The 24275-nt window shown below is 56.2% G+C and overlaps 1 protein-coding gene across 1 annotated transcript in view; it reads left to right on the plus strand.

Moving 5' to 3' along the window:
- The first annotated feature begins 3790 nt into the window (after positions 1-3790).
- Positions 3791-24275, plus strand: part of ARHGEF17 (Rho guanine nucleotide exchange factor 17) — a 61242-nt gene continuing 40757 nt past the window's right edge. Inside the window, exon 1 of the mRNA XM_024255090.3 lies at positions 3791-7842. Within this exon, the coding sequence (XP_024110858.1) occupies positions 4645-7842 (3198 nt within the window). The 5' untranslated portion in view covers positions 3791-4644. The remainder of the gene's footprint in view (positions 7843-24275) is intronic.

A 24275-nucleotide genomic window follows, 5' to 3' on the forward strand; every position in this document is an offset into this window, starting at 1 on the left:
GTGATATTGGCTCACTGCAACCTCCACCTCCTGGGTTCAAGCGATTCTCCTGCCTCAGCCTCCCAAGAAGCTGGGATTATAGGCATGCACCACCACGCCTGGCTAATTTTTGTATTTTTAATAGAGGCTGGGTTTCACCATGTTGGCCAGGCTGGTCTTGAACTCCTGGCCTCAAGCAATCCACCCGCCTCAGCATCCCAAAGTGTTGGGATTAGAGGCGTGAGCCACCACGCCCAGTAGGATGCCTTTTTTTATAAAGTTAAGAACAACTAAAATGAAAAGATATAGTTTGAAGGAATACATAATTTGAAGGAATATGTTTGAAGGAAAGCAAGAGAATGCTGAACACAGGATTTGAGATGATGATTTTCTGATTTTCTGTGTGGTGGGACACCAGGAAGATGGGGGCAGAAGAACTGTATAATGAGATGTGAATTATTTTAAAGGTCCTAGTTGTATTGTTTTGTTTTTTGGCGAAAGCCAATTAAATAACTGATGAGAATGTATCATTATCAAAATATTATAAAGAATTTAATCCTGTGTGCTTAAGGTCTAATTATATAGGAAAGGGGGCAATCTCAGATAGTTTCTATTTGGCTTTGCAATGGAGTCAGAAGAGTCAGATTTCCCCCAAGACAGCTCCTTCATGGAGCTCATTGCTTCTTGTCCCTGCACTCATCATTTCTCTCCCTCTTAAGTACAGTTGCTCCTCGACTTACGATGAGGTTACATCCCAATAAACCCACTGAAAATATTATAAGTCAAAAAGACATTTAATACACCTAGCCTACCAAACATCAGAGCTTAGCCTAACCCACCTTAAACAGGCCCAGAACACTTCCATAGCCTAGAGTTGGGCAAAAATCATCTAACACAAAGCCTATTTTATAATAAAATGCTGAATATCTCATGTAATTTATTGAATACTTTACTGAAAGTGAAAAACAGAATGATTATATGGTTTCTACTGGATGTACATAGCTTTTGCATCACCATAAAGTCAAAAAATCATTAAGTTGAAACATCATGAGCTGGTGACTTATCTGTACCCAAAGCCCACCAAAGCCCATCATTGGCCATGACCTGTGACCTTCAAAACCTTCCCATCTTGATTTCTCCAAGGGATTCCACGGTCCTCACCTCACTAGATCACCATGACTCACTGGATAGATGGGCTATTGTTTTCATTACCCTTTCATAGGTGAGGAGCCTGGGGCCCAAAGAAAAGGGGGTGAGCTGCGGAACGTGAGCCTGGCTTCAAAACCCCAGCGTAGGGTTTCTCTCCACTCTGGTGCCCAGTGATCCCTGTCCCCTATCAGATAAGTCTTCTTGGGGCTAAAAATTGCTGTACGTAATTACCAAGCACATTAAAATTCCAGACCCCTTCTGTTCATGGAAGATAACTTTGTCTTATATTGGATCATAAGGAGCTGGGGGTGGGAGGGTTCATGAAGCACTGGAAGCAATCAAGCCACTCTCAGATTGGGTGAGCTTCCCTTTGGACAGAGACCCAGTCTAGATCCTTAAACACTCCCCTCCCCACCAAGGGGATTCCTGAGCTAAAGGCCCCAGCCAGCTCACCTCAAGGCCAAGCCACAGGACTCTGGGAGCCCATGACCTGAACCTCCACTCCTCTCTATCCACTTGCCCATCTGTGATATGGGATAAGGGTTTCTGTCCCAGAAGTGACAGGGAGGTGGAAAAGTACAAATTTCAGATGGTAAGAGTCATCATTATGGGGGGAGAGAGTGACTCCTGGGATGAGAGTCCTGTCCCCCACCTCTCCACAACCCACCCCTCCACAACTCACCCCTCCACAACACCCCACAGCACACACCAAAACTTGCCCCAAAGAGCAGAAAGAAAATTCTAAAGGAGGCGAGAGTCTGACGTCAAATGCCAGAGCCAGAGAGGGCACTCTTGGGGAACCTGACCCACTCCTCACTTTTCAGACACCCCACTCCTCACTTTTCAGACACCCCACTCCTCACTTTTCAGACACCCCACTCCTCACTTTTCAGACACCAGCAAGTGCAGGGATTTACCCAAGGTCACAGAGTAAGGCAGAACAGAGAAGCACAGGCCAGCAGGGCTCTCTTTTATCAATTTCCTAGAGAAAAGGGAGAGATTTACTCCTTGGCCCCCTCGAGGCAGAGCTGAGATGAGGTTGAGGTGAGGGACTCCCTGGATGCTGGTCTCAACACAGAAAGGAAGGGCTTTCTCGCTACAGAGATATTCCACAACTCAAGAGGCTGCCCAGAGAGTGGAGAGTGACCTCCTCATCCTGTGGGGTATATGAGTAGCAAGCAGGTTCTGGAGTCCCGGCTGAGTCCTCTCTCTCTCATTCGGTAGTCAGGTAATCCCTGGGTGTCTACCATCCTTTCCTATCCTCCTGCCTGCCCCTCTCCTCTGAACCCGGTCTCCTAGCCTAGTATGGCCCAGCTACAGTCTCCTTGGCTGGACCTGGTGGCAGTGGGGTTGGCTGGGTAATGCACAGACTGCTGACCTAACTATGTGTCCCTGAGGCCTTGCTACTGGGGGTGGGAGGGGCCAGGGCAGTTTGACCAGGCCTGAAGAAGGCTGGGCAGCGCTGGAGGGGCATGGGTCAGACCAGGTTATCCTCTGTTCCTGAGAGTGAGCTCAGGCCCAAGGAGGAGAAGGAGGAGACTGGGGGCTCAAAGGAGCGAGAACCTCCTTCTTCGTTAGGATTTGGGGGTGCATCTCAGAGCTGGCTGGAGGAGCATGGTGTTTAAAGCCCCTGAAATCTGAATTTTAGCAGGAGCTGCTATTTCCTGACTTGCATAGTGGTCAAAGTTACTTCTCCTTCACGGTCCACAGAGAAGGGGTAATAATATTTGTCCCCAAGGGTGGTTTGTGGATTTAAAAAAATAAGTTAAATAATATTGCCCATACATTATAGGTACTCCATACATTTTCATTCGTTCGTTCATTCGTTAGTTGGGCCGGGAGGATGAATGGGATCTAGAGGCAGGTGGGAATGGGGAAGGGGATGATGCCCCAATACCGAGAACAATGTGAGACTCACACGCAGGCAGGGGCGGGAGGGGAGCTCAAGCGAGGGATCAGCGTGAAGCCAGAGAAACAACCTACACTTTCCCTGCCAAGAAGGTGAAGCAGCTGCGGGTAAGAGTATAGGTTTGGCAGTGGGAAGTCGAAGGCGTTCCCGTCGAAGCTCCTTTTGTGTGTAAGGCCTAAGAAGGGGCAGTGCGCTTTGCGAAGGTCTGAAAAAGACTAAGGGGATTAGGTAACGACTGAAAGGAAGTTTTCCCAACTCTCCGTTTTTTGGGGATGGGTGCTGCCTTATCCGTCCAAGACTCCTTGCGTTGGGAAAATCAGGCCGCGAGGGGGCGCAAGAGCCGTGTACTCCAGAGCGAGAAGGAAAGGGGCCCGGGGATCCAAGCGGAGAGTCCAGGAGAAGAGCCGCCAGACGGCGGGGGCAGGTGGGAGGCGTGGCAGCTGGAAAAGTAGGGGTGCGGGCGCGGTCGTGAAGGGTGGGGCTTCTGGAACAGCGCTGGGCGGGTTGGGGGCCGGTCGGAGCCGGACAGGCGGCTGGGAGGTGGGATGGGCGGGGCGTTTGGGAGCGAAATGGGGGGACAAGGGCGTGGCTACAGCTGAATTCGCCGCAGAGGGCGGGCGGGGAGGGGGAGGGGAGGAGGGGAGGGGGCGTGGCCTGGGCGGGGAGTAGGGCGGGGCAGGGAGCGACGGACCCTTTAGTCAGCCCGCGGCTCCCGGGCTCTCCCTGGCGCCGAGTCCCACCCCTTTCCCGGCCCGGAGAGTGTGCGTCTGCGTGCACCTGAGTGTCAGTGTGTACGAGAGTTTGTGAGTCCGAGGTTGCCATGTTGGAGCCCCTGGGCAGGAGGTGTTTCCGCGCGGAGGCTGGGGGCCCGCGGTGGACGCGGCGCCCTGGCTGCGAGTCTGCGGAGCTGAGCACGCTCAGCGGTTGTGTGTGTGTGTGTGTGTGTGTGTGTGTGTGTGTCTCAGCGACTCCCTGGGGACAGCTCGGCCTGCTGGGCTCCCGAGGGACGTCTCTGGAGGGCCAGAGGGTCGCCTCAGTCTGCAAGTCCTCCAGCAGGCTTTTTCTTCTTCGGCTCCTCCCTGATTCCCTCCCACCACCCGGTTCCCAAGCTCGCGCACGCCCGGAGCCCACCCCCTCTTTTGGGCGCGAGGCCCCGCCCCCCGCCCCCTTGCCTCTGCCACAAAGTTTATTTGCAACAAAAGGGTGCCAGGAGCGAGCAGCCAAGGGGGAGGGAGCGGGAGCCGGAGCGGGAGAGCGAGGGGAGGCAGGCAAGCCGTTGGGCAGGCGGGCGCAGAGTCGAGGAACCAAGCGCTGGGATCCCGCCCAGGCGCAGCCGCGGTGCCCCTGGTCGCTTCAGCCGCGGCGGGGGCTGGGCCTGGGGGTCGGCGCTGAGGCGGGAGGGGCCGCCCGGGATGGAGACATTGCGGCCGGTGGCCACAGAAACTTGAGCCGCGGCAGAGAAACCTCTGCTCCGGTCTCTGCGCCCTCCTCCCACACTCCCGTGCGCTGCTTTCGGCGTGGGCCGCTGCGCTCCTAGGGAGCGGGGGCGCAGGGGGGGTTGGCCGCGGCTCCCCGAGGCCAGCCCCCCCGGAGTGAGTTACGCCACTATGGCGGACGGGGCACCCCGGCCCCAGCTTTACCGCAGCGTCTCGTTCAAGCTGCTGGAGCGCTGGAGCGGCGGCCCCGGGCCGAGGGAGGAAGACACGGACACCCCTGGCTTGAGGCGCCGCGCCTCGTGCCGGCCGACCACGGCTGCCCGGGGCCAGCCCTCTCGGCGCGTGTCCAAGCTGGCGTCTGGGCCCCCGGCCGCCCCCGCGCAGCCGCGCCCGCTCCGCAGCCTCTCGCCGTCGGTGCGCCAGCTCTCCCGGCGCTTCGACGCGCCGCGTCTGGACGACGGCTCCGCTGGGGCCCGGGACGGGGGCGTCTTCCCCGCGGCCGCGGAAGAAGCGGCCGAGGGCCCAGCGCGAGGGGCCTGGCCCAGCGTCACCGAGATGCGCAAGCTCTTCGGCGGTCCTGGCTCCAGGAGGCCCAGCGCCGACTCTGAATCCCCAGGAACGCCCAGCCCCGACGGTGCCGCGTGGGAGCCTCCGGCTCGGGAGTCGCGGCAGCCACCGACGCCACCCCCTCGGACATGCTTCCCCCTGGCGGGTCTGCGTTCGGCGCGGCCCCTGACCGGGCCGGGGACTGAAGGGAGGCTGCGCCGGTCGCAGCAGCAACAGGAGCGGGCGCAGCGTCCAGCGGATGGTTTACATTCTTGGCATATCTTCTCCCAACCGCAGGCCGGGGCCCGGGCCTCCTGCTCCTCCTCCTCCTCCTCCATCGCCTCCTCCTATCCTGTCAGCCGCAGCCGCGCTGCCAGCTCCAGCGAGGAGGAAGAGGAGGGCCCGCCGCAGCCGCCTGGAGCCCAGAGTCCGGCCTACCACGGCGGCCACTCCTCGGGCAGTGACGACGACCGAGACGGTGAGGGCGGCCACCGCTGGGGAGGGAGGCCCGGGCTCAGGCCTGGAAGCTCCCTATTGGATCAGGACTGCAGGCCTGACAGTGATGGGTTAAATCTGAGCGGCATGGACTCAGCAGGGGTTGCTGGGAGCCCTGAGCCCCCAACATCTCCAAGAGCCCCTAGAGAAGAAGGACTCCGGCAGTGGGGTAGTGGCTCTCCGCCCTGCGTCCCAGGTCCCCAGGAGGGACTTCGGCCTATGTCTGACTCTGTGGGAGGAGCTTTCCGTGTGGCCAAGGTGAGCTTTCCCTCGTACCTGGCCAGCCCCGCAGGCTCCCGCGGTAGCAGCCGTTATTCCAGCACGGAGACCCTCAAGGACGACGACCTATGGTCTAGTAGGGGTTCTGGGGGCTGGGGCGTGTACCGCTCCCCTAGCTTTGGAGCTGGGGAAGGGCTCCTGCGGTCCCAGGCTCGAACCCGTGCCAAAGGACCTGGAGGCACCTCTAGGGCATTGAGGGATGGAGGATTTGAGCCTGAAAAGAGTCGACAGCGGAAGTCCTTGTCAAATCCAGATATCGCCTCAGAGACCCTGACGCTTCTCAGTTTCCTGCGCTCAGACCTTTCAGAGCTGAGGGTCCGAAAACCTGGTGGGAGCCCCGGGGACCGCGGAAGCAGCCCCCTAGATGGCAGAGACTCACCATCCGCAGGTGGCCCTGTGGGGCAACTTGAACCCATACCCCTTCCAGCCCCAGCATCACCTGGCACGCGCCCCACACTCAAGGACTTGACAGCCACTCTGCGGAGAGCAAAGTCATTCACCTGCTCTGAGAAGCCCATGGCCCGCCGCCTGCCCCGCACCAGTGCTCTGAAGCCCAGCTCCTCCGAGCTCCTGCTGACAGGCCCTGGGGCCGAGGAGGATCCTCTGCCCCTCATCGTCCAGGACCAATATGTGCAGGAGGCCCGCCAGGTTTTTGAGAAGATCCAGCGCATGGGTGCCCAGCAAGATGATGGAAGCGATGCCCCCCCTGGAAGCCCTGACTGGGCAGGGGACGTGACCCGAGGGCAGCGGTCCCAGGAGGAGCTCTCAGGCCCTGAGTCCAGTCTGACAGATGAAGGCATTGGGGCGGACCCTGAGCCTCCTGTTGCAGCATTTTGCGGCCTGGGTACCACAGGGATGTGGCGACCTCTTTCCTCATCCTCGGCCCAAACGAACCACCATGGCCCTGGGACTGAGGACAGTCTGGGCGGGTGGGCCCTGGTGTCCCCTGAGACCCCCCCCACACCAGGTGCCCTCCGCCGACGACGCAAAGTCCCACCTTCAGGTTCTGGTGGGAGTGAATTGAGCAATGGGGAGGCAGGGGAGGCCTACAGGTCCCTGAGTGACCCAATTCCTCAGCGCCACTGGGCTGCCACCTCTGAAGAGCCCACTGGGTTCTCTGTGGACAGCAACCTCCTGGGCTCACTGAGCCCCAAGACAGGGCTCCCTGCCACCTCAGCCATGGATGAGGGCTTGACCAGTGGTCACAGTGACTGGTCTGTGGGCAGTGAAGAGAGCAAGGGATATCAGGAGGTTATTCAGAGCATAGTTCAGGGGCCTGGTACCCTGGGGCGTGTGGTGGATGACAGGGTTGCTGGCAAAGCCCCCAAGAAGAAATCCCTGAGTGACCCCAGCCGCCGTGGGGAGCTGGGTGGGCCTGGATTCGAGGGCCCTGGAGGGGAGCCCATCCGAGAAGTTGAGCCCGTGCTGCCTCCATCCAGCAGCGAACCCATCCTTGTAGAGCAGCGGGCAGAGCCAGAAGAGCCTGGTGCCGCCAGGAGCCGGGCACAGTCTGAAAGGGCCCTACCTGAGGCTCTGCCTCCCCCTGCCACTGCCCACCGAAACTTTCACCTTGACCCCAAGCTGGCTGACATTCTGTCCCCGAGGCTAACCCGCCGAGGCTCCAAGAAGCGCCCAGCTCGGAGTAGTCACCAGGAGCTTCGGAGAGATGAGGGCAGTCAGGACCAGACTGGCGGCCTGTCTCGGGCCTGGCCCTCCTCCAAACACGTTCGCCATGCCAGTGTGCCTGCCACCTTTATGCCTATTGTGGTGCCTGAGCCACCAACTTCTGTCGGCCCCCCTGTGGCTGTGCCAGAACCCATAGGCTTCCCTACCCGAGCCCATCCCACGTTGCAGGCACCATCGCTCGAGGACGTCACCAAGCAGTACATGCTGAACCTGCATTCCGGTGAGGTCCCTGCCCCAGTGCCAGTGGACGTGCCCTGTTTGCCTCTGGCTGCACCGCCCTCTGCTGAGGCCAAGCCCCCTGAGGCAGCTCGGCCTCCAGATGAGCCTACCCCTGCCAGCAAGTGCTGCAGCAAGCCACAGGTGGTGAGTCTTTTGTAGGGGCCTTCAGATTGGGGCCAAAGGAGGGCCATGGGCACCAACTTCGGTTGGAGCCTTTTGCATTGTATTCACTGGTCAGGTGCCAAGGGTGCTTTTCTGGTCCTGGAAGTGCCCGTGCAGTTTTAAGAGTTAATGACACAGGGCTGCTGTCTACTCAGGCCCTGTAGAAGCTTCAGTTTTTTGCTGGTGCTAATGGCAGAGGTTCTTGTCTGCTCCAGGGGTTCTGGGTGGTAATTACAAAGAATTCTTATCTTGTCCTTTGGATGTTTCTCAGGGACTGGTTTTGGAAATCCCTGTGTGGTTCTTTGTTGGAGGGATGAGTGTGATGGCACCCAGCGCAGGCTCAGTCCTTTCTCCGAGGCTTGCTACTCTGTTGACCAGACCCTTGATAGGATATTTGGCTCAGGGGCCACAGTTGACTTGGGTTTGCCCTTCTTCGTGTGGCTTTTCTATGACAGGTCAGAATATAGATGTGTTCCTGGGCCTGGGAGAATTGGGGAGGTACAAGGCTTTACTTTATGGAGGAGCAGAGGGGGCTCAGGGTTCTAACTGCAGTTCTGTTCTTGCTGTGTGACACTGCCGTTTCTCTGTGACTTAACCTCCCCAATCAGGGGAGATAGGTAGACAAACTAGTGCCTATGTTTCCATCCAGCTGGTACTGTGCAGATTTGGGGGAGCCTGTGGTTTTGAATTGGGGACTCTTGGGGCCTGAGTTCTGCCAGAGCCTCCTCAGATGAAAAAAGCTTCTAGATGGGGGCTTCTAGGGGAGGATAGAGGCAGGGAGGGGGCTGCAGAGGCTGGGCAGCCAGGGCTCTTTAGAGAGGTCAGGAGTGGTTCTGGGCCCCATATTCAGGGCTGCCTCTATGGGTCCGGGGGGTCGGTTCTTGTTCCACCATCCTGTCTGCTTGCATCTTTTCCCCACTCTACCCCCTTCTTGGTGACTCTGAGGTGCACCCGCTTTCTGCCAGACCCCTGGCCCTGGGAGCTCACTCTGCCTGAGACCCCTGCTTCTACCTTCTGGCTTCAGCTATCCCTGGAGTTTAGGCTGTGGATTCAGATGGGATCCAGATGGCATATGCCCTGGCATCTGGGTTGGGAGCTAGATTCCAGGCTCTGGATTCTGGGCTGAGCTCAGCGATGGCCAGTGGTTATTTCGACTGTAGCCTGCGCTCCCACTGCGCTCCCTGACTGTGTAAGAAGCCTGGAAATTATAAACCCTGGACTGATTCAGTCACTCGCGTTCCCAGCACTCTCATGGCCTCTCTGAACTCCCTTTCTCTTTGTTTCTCTCTCCTTGTCTCCAGTTCCCCCTGGTCCTGGCTCTGGGGTTTCTCATGGAGGCTGCAGAGGGAGCAGTCAGGGCTTGGGGATAGCAGTCAGGGCTTCTGAGTCCCAGTGAGGGCAGCTCCGGTGCCCCTGAATTCCAGTGCCAGTTTTGAAGGTGGGGGAGGGGAGGAAGACAGCCGGGCCAGCTCTTGTCAGGGGTCTCCTCCCCAGCCTCCTTTCCCATGTATCTTTTCTGGGAGCCTTGAAGGCTCAAATGGGGGAGAGGACAGAAGTAAACCAAGGGACTCAGGGAGACTGAAGGTGGGTTGGGGGTGCTTCTAAGAGAAGGCTTTGAGACCCAGAGAGGAGGTGGGAGTTTACAGAACTTCTCCTGCCCCACTCCCTTCACATTCTCCTCTACCCCCCACCCCTTTCTGGAGCTGTGAGGTGGGACAGATCTGCCATAACATGGGCTTCTCCCCGCCACGAACAGAGGCCTTCTCTGATCTCCAAGCCTTTGCCCACTCCAGGCCTCTCACTTTTCCAGGCCCAGCTTGATGTCCCCTTAGAGGGAGGGAACTGGTGAGTCTGTCATTAGAAGAGCAGGGTGTGAGCCTTGCTCTTCTGATCCCTGTGTGGCCTAGGATCCATCATATCCCTGCTCTGTGCCTCACTTTCCCCTTCCGTAAAATGGGGGTAATGGCCTCTGCCTGGCAGGCCATCTCTTATGGTGAATGGGTGGTGTGATCATTTCCTCTCTGGTAGCAGGAAAGAAGAAAAATGGAGGCTGCACTGCCCAGCTGCTTCTCAGCCACCAGGCTTGACTTCTGAACACAGGGCTGGGTCCTCGGGGGCCTCAGTATAACCTGGTGGACTGCAGTAGGCTCCGAAAAGATCCATCATCCTCCAGTTTCCCACCCCCTCATAAAACTTGGAAGTTCTCCCATCTGCTAGCTTGAACCCTTCCTGCTGTCCCCTTCCTTCTGGCTCCCGGAAGATGGGGAGCAGCTGTCCACCCACTCCTGGTGGCCTCTGTTGAGGAGACAATGTTCCCTTGTTTCAAGCCTGAGGCTCTAGTCATGCTCCCTGGGCCGTGGGTGGAGATGGCATGGTATGGCCTCCAGAATAAGCAGAGATGAGAGAAGCTGTCATTCTTTGCTTCTGGCAGTCCCTGGGGACTAAGGGGACGCCCGCTGCCCCCCAGGCTGTGGGGAGTCCCTCACCCTCAGGTCCATATTCATGCTCTGTATGGTGTTGCCCCCATTGTCGGGAGGTGGGAGGCCTGGGGCCAGGCCTGGCTCAGCCTTTGACTCACTCAGACCTGGACAGAGTCATCTTTGTCTCTCAGTTTTCCCATCTGTACAGTGGGAGGTTAGACTACCTGGTCTGTGAGGCTCAGAAGGAGGGAGTCAGCCTGCAGGGGGTGTCAAGTGAAATGGAAGGAGCCAGGGGTGTAGCTGGAGGGGAGAGAAAAGCAGCTGTCTGCAATAGCTGCATGAACCCAGGAGAACAGGGAATAACGGTCGCTCATGGGTCATTTATTCCAGGAATGCCTGTCTGTGTGCTGGGAGGTAAGGAGGCAGAGCTGTCTTGCCTCCCTGCCCCGCCCCTCCCACACTCTTGTTACCTCCACTGAGGCCCACCGTAGCCTGGTTGGTTAACAACTCTTCCTGTGAGGGAGAGCTTCCCCTGCCCCAGCCTCAAAGTGCAGAGTCTTGCAGTCCCACCTTCTGCCCTCAGGTCCCTGATACCCGTTTGATACATGCCACAACTGTAGCCCACAGCAGAGAGTGACTTGTCTCTCAGCATCATAGGCAGATGAACTCACAAAATTTTAACATACTGGAATAGCAGTAACAATGACCAACATTTATCAAGTGCTTACTATATGCCAGACACTGTTTCGTTCTTCAACTGCGAAAGCTGTGGATATCTTACAGTGCAGACTTAGAGTCGAAGACTGTTGGATTCACCCTGAATCCTAGCATATCAGTGTCTTAGAGGTGAGGGGTCCCAAGGAGATTGGCCTGCCATCTGAGTAGCGGGGACAAGTCAGCAGACAGTTGGGAGTGTCACCTCCACATCCCCAACAGCCTGAACACTTTCATAGTGGTTATTTAATTCACCAGGGCCTGGGGTTGGGATGGGAAGAACTTTGAGACCCAGAAAGGGAGAATGCTAGGTCTAAGGTCACACAGCAAGGGTGGGCAGAACCAGGCCCATGCACCAGGACCCTGGCCTTGTTCCTTTCCACTCAGACCCCCTCCCTACCCAGCCAGCTCCCTGCCTTGCTGATGAAGGTCTGGCAACAGCTCTTCTAGTCACCCTTCTTTCTCCCCTTTTGGCGGGGAACCTGCGGGGGTGGAGGTTCTCTCCTTCCCCTCCTTGGCTCTTTGTGTGATTCTTCCATGGAAACTGGTTCTGGGGGGAAGGGAGGAGGTGATTAGGACACTTGGAATTCTGAGCGGTACCAAATATCTATAATTAAATGTCTTGTCACCCAGCAGGAGGGGGTGAGATGAGGGAGGACAGGCAGAAGGGCAGCCCCTTTCCTCTGTTTATTCCTCACATCTCCTCCCAACTCCTTCCTAAGGGCCCGGGCTCTTGGGGGGAACACTGTCCAGGAATGAGTCCTCCCCAGCGAGGAAGGGTTGGGGGATGGACTTGAGTTGAGTCTGACATTTTCCAGCCCCACGTTTCCGGGACCAGCTGGGTTTGGGAGGCGGAGAGGCTGCTGCTAATCCTGTCCCCAGCCCCCTTTCCCCGTGTAGGGACTTACCCCTCCTGCTTCCCTCCCTCCCTCCCATCTGTGATCTTTCAGGCTACACATTGCTGCCCCGAAGCAGGGTGGAGGCACCCCCAGGCTTCCTGGGAGCCAAGACACACAGAGAGTGTAGGATCTAGAAGCCAACTCGAAAGGGCTTAGGATGTTGAGGGACTAGCCTGAAAACTGGCCGAGGGACTTCCTAGAAGAGGCTCTGCCTGAGCTTGAGCTTGAACACTGAGCAAGAGGGAGAGGCTCTATGAAGAGGGCACAGCATGAGCAGAGGCTAGGAGATGGAAAGGAATATGGCAGGTTGTGTGCAGTAAAAGTTTGTTTCAGAGACTCGGGTGGCCTTTGATAGGGTAATGCATTCATCCATTAAACAAATACTGTCTGAGCAATAAGGCATGTCAGGCCTTCTAGGCCTGGGAATACAGCAGCAAACAAAACAAAAGTCTGTCCTTGTGGAGCTTCCAGACTAGGGAGGAGGCCTGTCTGTAAATGGAGGTATTCTGTGTCAGGGAGTGGTAGGGGTTGAGAAAAAAATAAAGCAGGATAAGGGAGTAGAGAATGACAGGGTGGGGGTACTTTAGATCAAGAGATCAGGAATGCCTGTCTGAGGAGGTGACATTTGAGCAGAAGCCTGGAGGAAGTGAGGGAGCAGGTCAGGTGGCTGAGGGAAACAGCATTCTGGGCAGAGAGGAACAGTAGGTGCAAAGGCACTGAGGTGTTTGAGAAACAGTCAAGAGGACTGTATGGATGGAGCAGAAAAGTAGAAGATCAGAGGTGGGTTAGGGTGAGGAAGATCGTGTAGGCCAATAGGAGGACTTCAGCACATACTCAAAGTGAGATGGGGCAGGTGCTTTTGGAAGGTTCTGAGTAGAATAGTGGCCTGGTCTGACTTATGCATTCACAGGTCTGCTCTGGCTGCTCCATGGGGATAGATTGCAAGGGGCCAGGTGGAGGCTGTGAGGCCAGTCAGAAGGCTACTGGAATAATCTGGACAAGAGATGATGGTGGCTTGGGCCCAGGCAGAGATGGTGGGGTGGTGGGTTTCTGCTGCAGCCCCAGGGGCCCCTCAAGGGCCTGGACCCCATTGTTCAAGGTGAACACAGAGCTACAACTTTTCACATGGCTGGGCAGTGTGTGAGGGGTCACTTAGGGTGGGGAGGTGGAGTTTGAAAAGTCCCCAGGGTGGACTGGGCTTTGTGCTACACTGGCCACCCCCTGCAGACCCACATTGGCTTGGCCGAAAGGCTAGGAGAGTGGAGCCGCCACAGGGTCCCAGTGAGGCAGGTGACAGGGCCGTATCCCACTGGTGTCTCCTCTGCAGCCACCATGACACCCATTTAGCTCCAGCGTGCATGTCTTCTGGGACAGGGAGCTCATGCCTCCCCCCACCCCCCAAGGTAGACCCATCCCTCCCATCTGATCCTCCAGCTAGATGGGCATTGCCATGGCTCCAATAGTCCAATAAAGAAGCAGGCTCAGAGTGGGCAGGGTCTGTCCAAGGCCCCAAAGCTTGAGTATGGGATTTGGCTCCCAGTATCCTGACTCCCAGACCATACATTGGTCCCACAGAGTTCCCATTAAGCAGAGTTGGCAGGGATGGCGGTGGCAGGGTGGGGGAAGGGGGAGCCAATGTTTCCCAGAAAGGCTTGAAGCCCTGGCGTACTTACTGGGAAATGTGCCCAGGCAGCCTGGCGCCTTGCTGGCAAGCCCTGAAATGGGGGCCCTGGGTCCCCTGGGAAGCAGGAGCCTATTGGAGCTGATGTCTCCCCAAGGGAGTTGATTCCCCCCACGAGAATTGATTCCCCCCACGATGTCCTCCCTCTAATTCTCAGCTCCCAGGGTCTCTGGGGCATTCTGGGGGTTGGGAGAGACAGACACAGAGGAAAACTGTCAGGCTTCTGGGCTCTGTGCAGTGAGTGAACCTCAGCCCATGAGATGCAGGAGTTTGGGGCCCCAACCATGGTGCCTGAGCCCCTGGAGGGACTTCCAGGACCCAACCCTCCAGTAGCTCTCGGGTTCACTAGGGATAGCCTGGTGTCTGTACTAGGAGTCAGGAGACCAGCTTTGCCTTACCACCTTCCTGCTGTGAGGCCTTCAATAAGTTCCATCCCCCTTCAGAGCCACAGAGCTGTCCATGCTCTTGGGCACCAGGATAAACCTCCTCCCAGGGCTGTTGGGAAAGGACCCAGTTCTAAGGAGGATCTCGGTTGCAGAATGAAGTGCTGGCAGGCAGGGACCCACCACCCCACTAGGATGCTGAGAAGGCAGGTTCAGAGTGGTGCCGGGACTCAGGCCCAGGTCTACCCCCTACCTGCTTTCCCCACCATCGGCTCCTGCTCTAGGATCCCCCCTATCCCCAGATAGGGTCTTTTCCCACACTTGTGGCAGGCTGTGGTGCTCACTCTGGGGCCTGTCCTGAAGTGTGATGTTGCAGCTGATGGGACAGTAAACCTTTATCTGGGCCGGGTGTGGTGGCTCACCCCTGTAATCCCAGCACTTCGGGAGGCTGAGGTGAGAGGATTGCTTGAGCCCAGGGGTTCGAGACCAGCCTGAGCAACAAGGGGAGACCTTGTCTCTACTAAAAATAAAAAACAGGTGTGGTGGCACAGACCTGTGGTCCCAGCTACTCGAGAGGCTGAGGTGGGAGGATGGCTTGAGCCCAGGAGGTTGAGGCTGCAGTGAGCTGTGATTGCCCAACAGCACTCTAGCCTGGGCGACAGAGTGAGACCTTGTCTCAAAACAAAAAGCAAGAACCAAACAAACAAAACTTCCTATGGTTTCTTTCCAGGGGAGCTTGAAGAAGTTGCCAGGAAGGAACAGGGTGAGAGGGGAGTGCAGAGCACACCTGAGGTGGGAAGACCTGTGCTGATTGCAGAGGTCTGGGTGGTGTATTAGTGTCCTGTTGCTGCAGTAGCAAACTACACACATCTAGTGGTTGAAAACAACACAGATCTCCTACTCTGCAGTCTGGAGATCAGAAGTCTGAAGGGTTTCACTGGGCTAAGATCCAGGAGCTGACAGGCCTGCCCGCCTCTGGCGGCCTTGGAGAGATCAACGCCTCTGCCTTTACCAGCCTCTCCTGGCTGCCAGCACTCCTTGGCCTGTGGCCCCTTCCCCCATCTTCCCCAGCATCTTCAAAACTCTTGCTCACCCCGTACCTCCTTCCTTCCTCTTTTTTTTTTTTTTTTTTTTTTTTTTGACAGAGTCTTGCTTTGTCGCCAGGCTGGAGTGCAGTGGCACGATCTCAGCTCACTGCAACCTCCACTTCCTGGGTTCAAGCAATTCTCCTGCCTCAGCCTCCCAAGTAGCTGGGACTACAGGCATGCGCCACCACATCCAGCTGATTTTTGTATTTTTAGTAGAGACGGGGTTTCACCATGTTGGCCAGGATGGTCTCGATCTCTTGACCTCGTGATCCGCCTGCCTCGACCTCCCAAAGTGCTGGAATTACAGGCGTGAGCCACCGCGCCCAGCTTCCTTCCTCCCTCTTTAAGAACCCTTGTGATTCATTGGGCCCACCTGATAATTTGATAATCTTCCCATCTCAGAATCCTTAATTACACCTGCAAAGTCCCTGTTACTATGTAAGGTAACATATTCACAGGTTCTGGGGATTAGCATGAGGATGTAATGCCAGGGCCATTATTCTGCCTACTGCACAGATAGGCAAAGGATCAGGCTGTTGGTTCCTGAGATTCAGAGTCCCCAGCTGGTGCTGGTCCCGGGGCAGAACCTTTGAACTCAGGCCCACTGCATTTAACTTGCTATTTCTTTCCATGTTCATTTGTCATTCATTCATTTAGCAGTCAATCATTGAGCTCCGTGTTGGGCAGTGGGGACACGCGGGGAAAACGTGGACACCATCCCTCCTTGCCAGGAGCTTTCACCAAGGATCCTAGCCTCCTGAGGTGGGTGAGGTCCAGAGGCAGGCAGAGCCCAGGCCTGGTGGGGCAGGGGCAGAAGTGCCAATGTGTTCCTGGGGCCAGGCCTGGCTTCCAGAGATGGCAGGCCGTAGTTTTGCTGACTAGAAGTGGGATGAGGCCACTCCCAAGAAGGGCAGTTGATAGGAGAGTTTAAATCCAGGGCAAGGAGGGAAGGTGGGCACCTAGGGAGGGGGCGGGAGTCACGTCTCTGCCAGGCTGCCCCATCTGAGGGCAGAACTGAGAGCCCAGCGGCAGAAGGAAAGAAACTCCCTCACCCCATGTTCTGGGAGTTCCATGTGGGAAGTGGTGGCATTGGTGCTGTCTGACCAGAGGAACTGTCAGGTCCCTTCATCCCTGAGAGGCCTAGGGAGGCTTCAGGGAGGTGGCATGTGGAGGCTGAAGGGTGCTGTCCAGAATGCCGTCTCCCCGCACGCTGGCTTTCAGACCCAGGTAAGCACTTACCTACTGCCCCGAGGCTGTAGTCGATGGGGGCAGTATCCCCTCACTCCACAGAGGATTATTGTTAAGATTATTTTGTTTTTCGGCCGGGCGCTGTGGCTCATGCCTGTAATCCCAGCACTTTGAGAGGCCAAGGCGGGCGGATCACAAGGTCAGGAGTTCAAGACTCAGCCTGGCCAATATGGTGAAACCCTGTCTCTACTTAAAAAAAATAAAAATTAGCAGGGCGTAGTCCTAGCTACTCAGGAGGCTGAGGCAGGAGAATTGCTTGAACCTGGGAGGCAGAGGTTGCAGTGAGCCGAGACTGCGCTACTATACTCCACACTCCAGCCTGAGTGACAAAGCGAGACTCTGTCTCAAAAAAAAAAAAAAGATGATGATGATTTTTTTTTTTTTTTTTTTGAGGCAGGGTCTCACTCTGTCAACCAGGCTAGGGTGCGGTGGGTCAATCATGGCTCATTGCAGCCTTGACTTCCTGGACTCAAGCAATCCCTCCCACCTCAACTTCCCAATGAGCTGGGACCACAGGTGTGCGCCATCATGCCTGGCTAATTTTGTTTTACTTTTAGTAGAGGCAAAGTCTCACTATGTTGCCCAGGCTGGTCTTGAACTCCTGAACTCAAGTAATCTTCCCGCCTTGGCCTCCCAAAGTGCTGGGATGACGGACGTGAGCCACTGCACCCAGCATACTGCTGAGATTAAGTGAAAGCATGCCAAGAGGGCTTGGCACACAGTAAGTGCTCAAGAAATGTTACCTCCTCCCCTCGTGACTGAGATGCTAAGGTTTTATGATTCTAAGATTCTTGGCTGCTGGGCACCTCTTTCCAATCGTGAAGCAGAAGACAAAGCTCTAGACAGGAGGGCAGGTTGGGGTCTGGCTACAGTACCCACATAGTCAGTGGCTCTGAGCCTGGTTCTCTGGAGGTGGGGAGGAGGGAGAAACCGGGGCTGGAGGCTGAGCCACATGCCCACTGTCCTTGCTCCTCTCACTAGCTCTTCCTCTACTTTTGTTGCCACCAGCCGCACCCTGGGACATGTCCAGGATAGCTCAGACCACACGGGGAGGAGAGCAGAGGCAAAGCCCTCTCTGCGTCAAAGCCGCCCCTCACTGGAAGCGGCCTGTGAGGTGGGGCTCAGGGAGTCTGAGTGTCTGTGTGCCTGGTTGGCTTTGGGTTCAGACTGATAAGGGTTAAAATCACAACTGACTCTGACCCCTTGCCGGGTGATATTAACAAGTCATTGGATCCCAACTCTGAGCCTTAGTTTCCTGCTCTGTAAAATGGGGGCACTAAGGAGTTATTATGAGGGCCAAAGAGAGAATGCTTGTGGAGCGCTCAGCCCTGGGCGCTGGCTCCAGACAGCTCTCAGAAATGTGGCCACTTAGTGTATGCTTTTGAGATTGTCATTCTCAGAGTCTAGAATCCTGTGGTTTCAAGATGAAGGATTCTGGGTTCTTTTCCAAGAGTCCAGACCTCTTGATTTTATTTGTGATTTTGAGATTGTGACTTCTTGGTTCTGACATCCTGTGATCCTGAGACTCTGGGGTCTGGAGAGGTGCAGCAGGTCGGGGGCCAGTGGGAAGGCAGTGGGGGCAGTGTGATGGAGGGGCCGGCCGAGGGAGCAAACACAAGGTTGGTGTCTGTTTCCTGTTTATTGGTTCCCAGGGGGTGAGCAGGCCCTGCTCCCGCACAGTGCTGTGGAGCAGGAAGGGGGGAGGCAGAGTTCCTGGCTGCCAGCCAGCCCCATAGCCGGGCCTCCAGGGACTGCTGGGACCCCACTCCCCAACCTCCTGGACAAACATTCAGTCCTTTCCCAGGACAGGGCACTGGAGGTTAAGGAGCAGATGTGGAAGAGAAGGGGTGGATAGATGGGGAGGGACGCCTTCCCCCAATAAAGGTCCCGATAGCTCCATCTTTCTTAGCTGCCTGAATCACTGAGGTCTCACTCTGGGTTTCTTGGTATCCCCCGTCTTTCCCTGTCTCCCTGGGATGGCGCCTGGTGATGAGATGTCCAACTTCTTGGCAGGCCAGAAGGGCAGGAGGAGGAAGAAAAGGGCCAGGGCCTTTAATGCCAGAACTGTCTACCTGGAAAGACCCTTAGAAACCAGCCATGTTTTCTAGCCTTCCTCACCCCTGCATCATTCAGATGGGGAAACTGAGGCCCAGCAAGGGGCCTTGCCCAAGGCCACACAGTAGTGGACTAGAGCCAGAAATGCCCCCATGCATCTCATCATTGCTCCAGGCTCACACTGTAAGGGGTCACTGAGAGTTCTTGAGAAGTGCAGTGGTTCACCTGGCATTTTAGGGAACTTGTCTGAGCTGAGGCAGGAAAGGGAAGCCCCTGTATGTGTCTGAGGCCAAGAGGGGCAGGGAGGTCTCAGTTTGACCAGAGCACCTGGGGAGAGGCTCTGTGTGGGCAGGAACCAGGTTGAAAGCCTCAAGTGCTGAGTTAAATGGCCTGAGCAGAGGGGCTCCCCTCTGCCAGCTCCCCTCTCCCTTTCTGGCAGAGGAAGGCTGGGAGCACTGCCAGCTTTGCACATCACAGTATCCTCTGGTTGTGAGGTGATGATCTGACTTGAGGGTCTGGGAACATGAGTAGCCTGAGCTTAGGTAGCACAGGATGTGGAGCTGGTGAGGGGAGAACTGACTAGGAAGACAATTTGGAGGCAGAATCTGGGAATTCAAATTTAGGTTCAGGGGTTCTATCAGAAACAGGGTTGGGGGAGCGGGACTCACTTCTTGTCTAGGCAGAAATTTCCTCTGCATTCTGAAAGAGTGAGATGGCTGTGAGCCCTGCCTCTGTGCCCAGCAAGCCTCCTGTCTGACCTCAAACCCTCTGCTCCAGTGGAAGTGCCCTGCCTCTCAGGGGGGTCCCTGCAGAGCCCCAGAGCTCCAGGCCACACCTGCAGTCCGGCCCTCCTGGGAGAGGCCTGATGGAGGGAGCATGGAAGGGAATGAAAGAGCAGGCTTGGGCTGCCTTGCTGGCTCTAACCTAAGACAAGTCCCTCTGCCTTGGTTTCCCCATCTGTGAAGTGGGAGTCCTCCAGAGTCTCAGCAGAGCTCTAGAATATGAGGCTTTCGGGAGCTGAGGGAGAGGGACTGGTAGGTCCACAGGCAGGCATCCTTGCCAGCAGCCCTCGTGGTGGGTCCTGTAGTCAGAGACAAAGAACCTTGTGATATTTGTACCCTGGATCCTGAGACCAGTGCTATTCTGTGGCCCCGCAGCCCTGGAGGCCTTCCTGAAGAAGAGGAGAGCCGCGCTGTAGGGAGAGGAGTGCCTCACACTGGGGGCCTGAGCGGAAAGCCTGCTTCGCTATCAGATGCCTGAGCGCCCTCCCAGCTCCTGCTGCTCCTGGGCCCCTCCTCCCCTCTGGCCTGGACCCGCCACTTCCAGGCTTCTCCCCAAGGCCAGCGGGGGCGTTGCCTGGGGCGGGTGAGGAATTTCCGAGGGAATGGCTAAATTCAGCCCCAGCTAAAAATAGTCCCGGGCCTGGCCCCAAGTCTGGTGGAGGAATAGGAGAAGGGCGGGCCCGGCTTGCCCCATCTCATCACCTGGGCGCAGGGCCTGGGCAGTGGAGGGTCTCTGCTGGTCACCTGGGCATCTGCGTCTTTGTTCCAGCCACTCGCACCAGGCCTTCCTCTCATGGAGGCTCCCTGCTTTCTTCTCTCCTCCTGTCCTCTGTCCTTTTCCCTGCTCTCCTCTCTGGGTCTTGCTCCTCTTCCTGCCACTCATCTCCTCTGACCATCTGTGTCACCCTGTCTCCCTTGAGAGAGCCAGACAAAGACCCCTGGCCAGGGACTGGCCTTAGGAAAACGGCCGTGTAGGGCAGAGTCCCCCTCAGCTTCCCAGCCCAGGTGTCAGGAACCGCCTCTGTCCCAGGATGCACAGTGATTGCAGCTCCTCTCTGCTTCGGAGGTAACAGACCTCTAAGGTTCTGGGGTGTGGAGATGTGGGTGGGAGCCCCCAGTTTGCCCTGTGACCCAATGCTTGGTTCTGGTCGGGTGGATCCACCCATGCCAAGCCCTCCTGTTCCTGGCACGAGGTGGAGCCTGGGTACACATTTATTAAATAAATAATGTGGGGGAGGCAGGGGGAGGACAACTGAGCCCTGCCCTGGGGGAGCGCCCAGGCTCCTCTCAGCTCCCCTTACCACCCATGCCTATGCCTAGCCCTCCGTTGCTGCTGTCCTGGGGACCAGGCAGGTGGAAGCTGGCAGATGGGCAAAGGGTGCCATCCCAAGTCGGCACTGATTGGGGGTGGGGTGGGAAGCAGACACAGGCCCAGAGAAGGTGAGGGTGCTTAGCTCAGATCACAGAGCCCAGAAAGAGAGAGGTGGTATTCCAACCGGGATAGTCTCACTGGGTTGGAGTTCAGACCCAGATGGTCTGGCTCCAGAACCCGTGCTTAGGCCCCTGGCTTTCAGGACTGCCTGGGTTAGGGGCAGTGCCATCACCAAGGTGGGCACAGAAAGAAAGGGTGGATTTTGCTTTGGACATAGTGATCCTACTGGATTCGCAGTCCATGGTCTGAGTCCCAGGAACCAGCACATAGTAGTTGCTCAGTAAATATTAGTTGAATGGCTCAGTTGCACTTGAGAGGCCCTTGGGGAGTGGGAGGAGGTGACAGGCACAGAAGGAATGAGTGTTTCCTCCCTTTATGGGCCCAGGGACCCTTCTCTTGGTGCTGGAAAGCAGCTGAGGTGGGTGCTGGGCTTTCTGCTGGCAGAGAGAACTTGGCCCAGGAGTTTGGGAAGGTGCAGAGATGGGCCACAGGCAGGAGAAGGGGAGACAGGCAGGTCAGGCCGTGCAGTGCAGTCCCGTTTGCAGTATCTGAAAAGCAGATCTCTTGGGCCATGGCCGGCGTGACTCAAATGGAGACAAAAAAACCTTCCATATTTGGACAAAGAGCCCAGAGAGGCCCAGACCCGCAGCCAGCCCAAACCTCCCCCACCCCCAGCCTCCTGCCCTGTCTCCCTCTGGGCCCCTAGCCCTGAGTCCTGTCCCACGAGTTGAACTCTTGGGCCTCAGTCATCAGGTCGCTTCCTGTGTGGCCAGGCCTGGGCTGTGGGTGCTGGGGAAGAAATTTCGTTCCAGGGCTGGGCCCTGTGCTTGGGCTGGAGATGTAGAGAGGAGCCCTGCTGGAGCCTGCGGGCTGGAGGGGAGCACATTGAAACCAACAGTTCCCACACCGTGGGGTAAGCTGACAGCAAACCCCCGCCCATCTGAACACAGGCAAAGCTTGAGGAGCATAGCATATAGGCATTGTACACACACACTCTCTCTCTCTCTCTCTCTCTTTCTCTGTCTCTCTCTCACTTTTCAATCCCCAGCAGATTTCCATACCCACAGAGACATTTGTGCAGATATCAGGAGTGAGGACCGAGCCTGAGACCTTCCCTGGAGCAAGCTTTGATGACAGCAAAGTTGGAGTAGATTGGGGCAGCCAGATGTCAACAAGTAACATAAACAGGCATTATCCATCTGGAGAGATGTGAACAGAGCAGTTTGCTCCTGTACCACCCTCTGAGTATCCAGCAAGGGGCGGGGCTGGGCAGTGGATGCCAGAGCCTGGTGATTGGGGAGAGGGCCTAGGCCACTTCCTGCCTGGGAGCAGACCTTGCTCCCATGGGGACAGCCCAGCCATTTGACTGAGAACCGGGGTGTTCACTGTCATTGGTGGATTGACTGAGCCCTGACTGCACAGCTGCTCCTAACTTTTCTAACTAGTCTTGGATAATTAACTCTGAAATAAGCTCTGAGTGGTGGGTTGGGGGAACCCAGGGGAACCTTTAAAATTCAATTGCACTGTGGCGCACTGGTGCCTGTATGTGCAGGGTTAGCATGGGGGCTGCAGGATGAAGGAGAAGGGGTTCCTGACCCAAGAAGGCCCATCTGAGAACTGGGGGTCAAAGGAGGCCAAGAAGGGTGAGGGCAGGGAAGGCTAACTTAGGGCAGTGGCCGGAATCTTGAAGGACTAGCCAGACCTTGACAGGCAGAAATGAGCCAAGGCCCTTCAGGCAGAGAGAACTGCAAAGGTAGAGGCCTGTGATGGAGAAGCCCTGGTGTGTCTGGGGTACCATGAAAGCTCCCTGGTTCTGGAGAGGTCAGGTGTGCCCCGGGAGTTCCTAAAGGCCAGGCCTAAAAGCCTGGACTTTATCCCAGAGTGGTAATTTCCAAGCTCACGGCTGTAATCCCAGCACTTTGGGAGGCCGAGGTTGGGAGGCTAAAGAGGGCAGATCACCTGAGGTCAGGAGTTCAAGACCAGCCTGGTCAACATGGTGAAACCACATCTCTACTAGAAATACAAAAATTAGCTGGGCATGGTGGCATACGCCTGTAATTCCAGCTACTTAGGAGGCTGAGGCAGTAGAATCGCTTGAACCCAGGAGGTAGAGGTTGCAGTGCACCGAGATCGCACCATTGCACTCCAACCTGGCAACCAAGAGTGAAACTCCATCTCAAAAAATTAAAAAATAAATAAATGAATAAAAATAAAAATAGTGGAACCTTTTCTTCTAGAGGAATCTTGACACAGAAGTATAAAGCAGGCCGATCTCCTTGATTTAAGTGAAAGTAGGGTCATGTCTGCCACCTGGACCACATCTCACGCCATGTATTTCCATGGAGCTCTTAGGACTCAGTCAGGAAATCTCTGTTGTGGGCAGAGGGAAGCCCTCCCTGATGGGAGGTGTTAGAGTGAGACAAGCCTCTTCCTTCAGTGTCTCTGCAGGCTCAGAAGGGCAACAGCCAGGCTCCCTGGGCAGGAGTAAACTCTGTTGGGGCCAGGTCTCCAGACGCAGCCAGGATGATGGAGCACACCACCCATCCTTGGTGCTCCTATGAGCAGGCAGCACCTCCCACCTGGGGCCTAGAGCTGGCTGGGCCCCACTTGATCAGGAGGACGAACTGTTGGAGTGGTGGGAAAATCCTGCCTGCCCCCTGCTGCCACCTGGAAGGACACAGGCCCTTTGAGGGAGGTAAGAGCTGGCAACCAGCTACGCTCCCAGAATGTGCACCCTGTCTCAGCCCAGCTCAGTCACACTGACAGTGGACAGGCAGGAGCACATTCTCTAGAGGTCCACGAATTGTCCTGACTCATGTAGGATGAGCGAATTAGGTTAGAATCAGGAAGGAATTCCCCAGAGTTTGGAGTGTGTAAAAGGAAGAGTATGAACAAGTGTTGGCAGGAGAAAGACTGAGCTCTGAGGCTGGCAGGTCTGAGGCCCTTCAGGACCTAGGCCTTGCCCCGCTTAGTAGACCAGCCTGCCTGGCCCACCATACAGCCTAAGCTCCCACTTCTTTGGCCACGAAAAATGTAGAATGAGTAGGAAGTTGCCAAACATAGACATAGGAAGCCACACCTGGTAGAGAGACCAGCATGTGCAAAGGCCCAGGGTGTAAGAATGCGATGGGTTGGAGGAACTACTATGGCCAGAACATGATGCAGCCAGAGCATGGTAAAGGTGGGGAAATTTGATGCTGGTGAGTCAGCAAGGGCCAGGTCATTGAGATTCTCGGGGTACAAGTACTTGATCTTACATCCAGCTAGGTTAGTGTAATGGTTAGAACAGACTGAAGCCAGATGGCTTTGCTTCAAATCCTCCTCTTCCTCTTAGTTTTGTGGATAGTCCTGGGTAATTATTCATTGTAAAGGCTAAGTACTCACGTGTTAGTACTTAGCCCCTCTGTGGCTCAGTTTATGTACCTGTAAAATGGGGATGATAATGATGGCACCTATTATAGGGTTATGGTGAGAATTTGATGTGATTATGTCTGTGGTGGCTGGGCTGGACCACAGACCACTGGGGATCAGTGGGAAGCCGTAAAACAAGTTGGAAGGGAGGGAGGGAAGTGACCTAGCTGGCTGAGGAAGAGCCCCAGGGATGGAGAGAAGAGGATGGGGTCACTGAGAGTAGCCCAGATAATCCTCTTTGGTAGGGGGATGAGCTGAGTTCCCTGAGGGAGGCTTGGAGTCCCCCACGGGCAGCTGTCCAA

Source organism: Pongo abelii, chromosome 9 (genome assembly GCF_028885655.2).
Source record: "Pongo abelii isolate AG06213 chromosome 9, NHGRI_mPonAbe1-v2.0_pri, whole genome shotgun sequence".
In the NCBI taxonomy this organism is placed as follows: Eukaryota; Metazoa; Chordata; class Mammalia; order Primates; family Hominidae; genus Pongo; species Pongo abelii.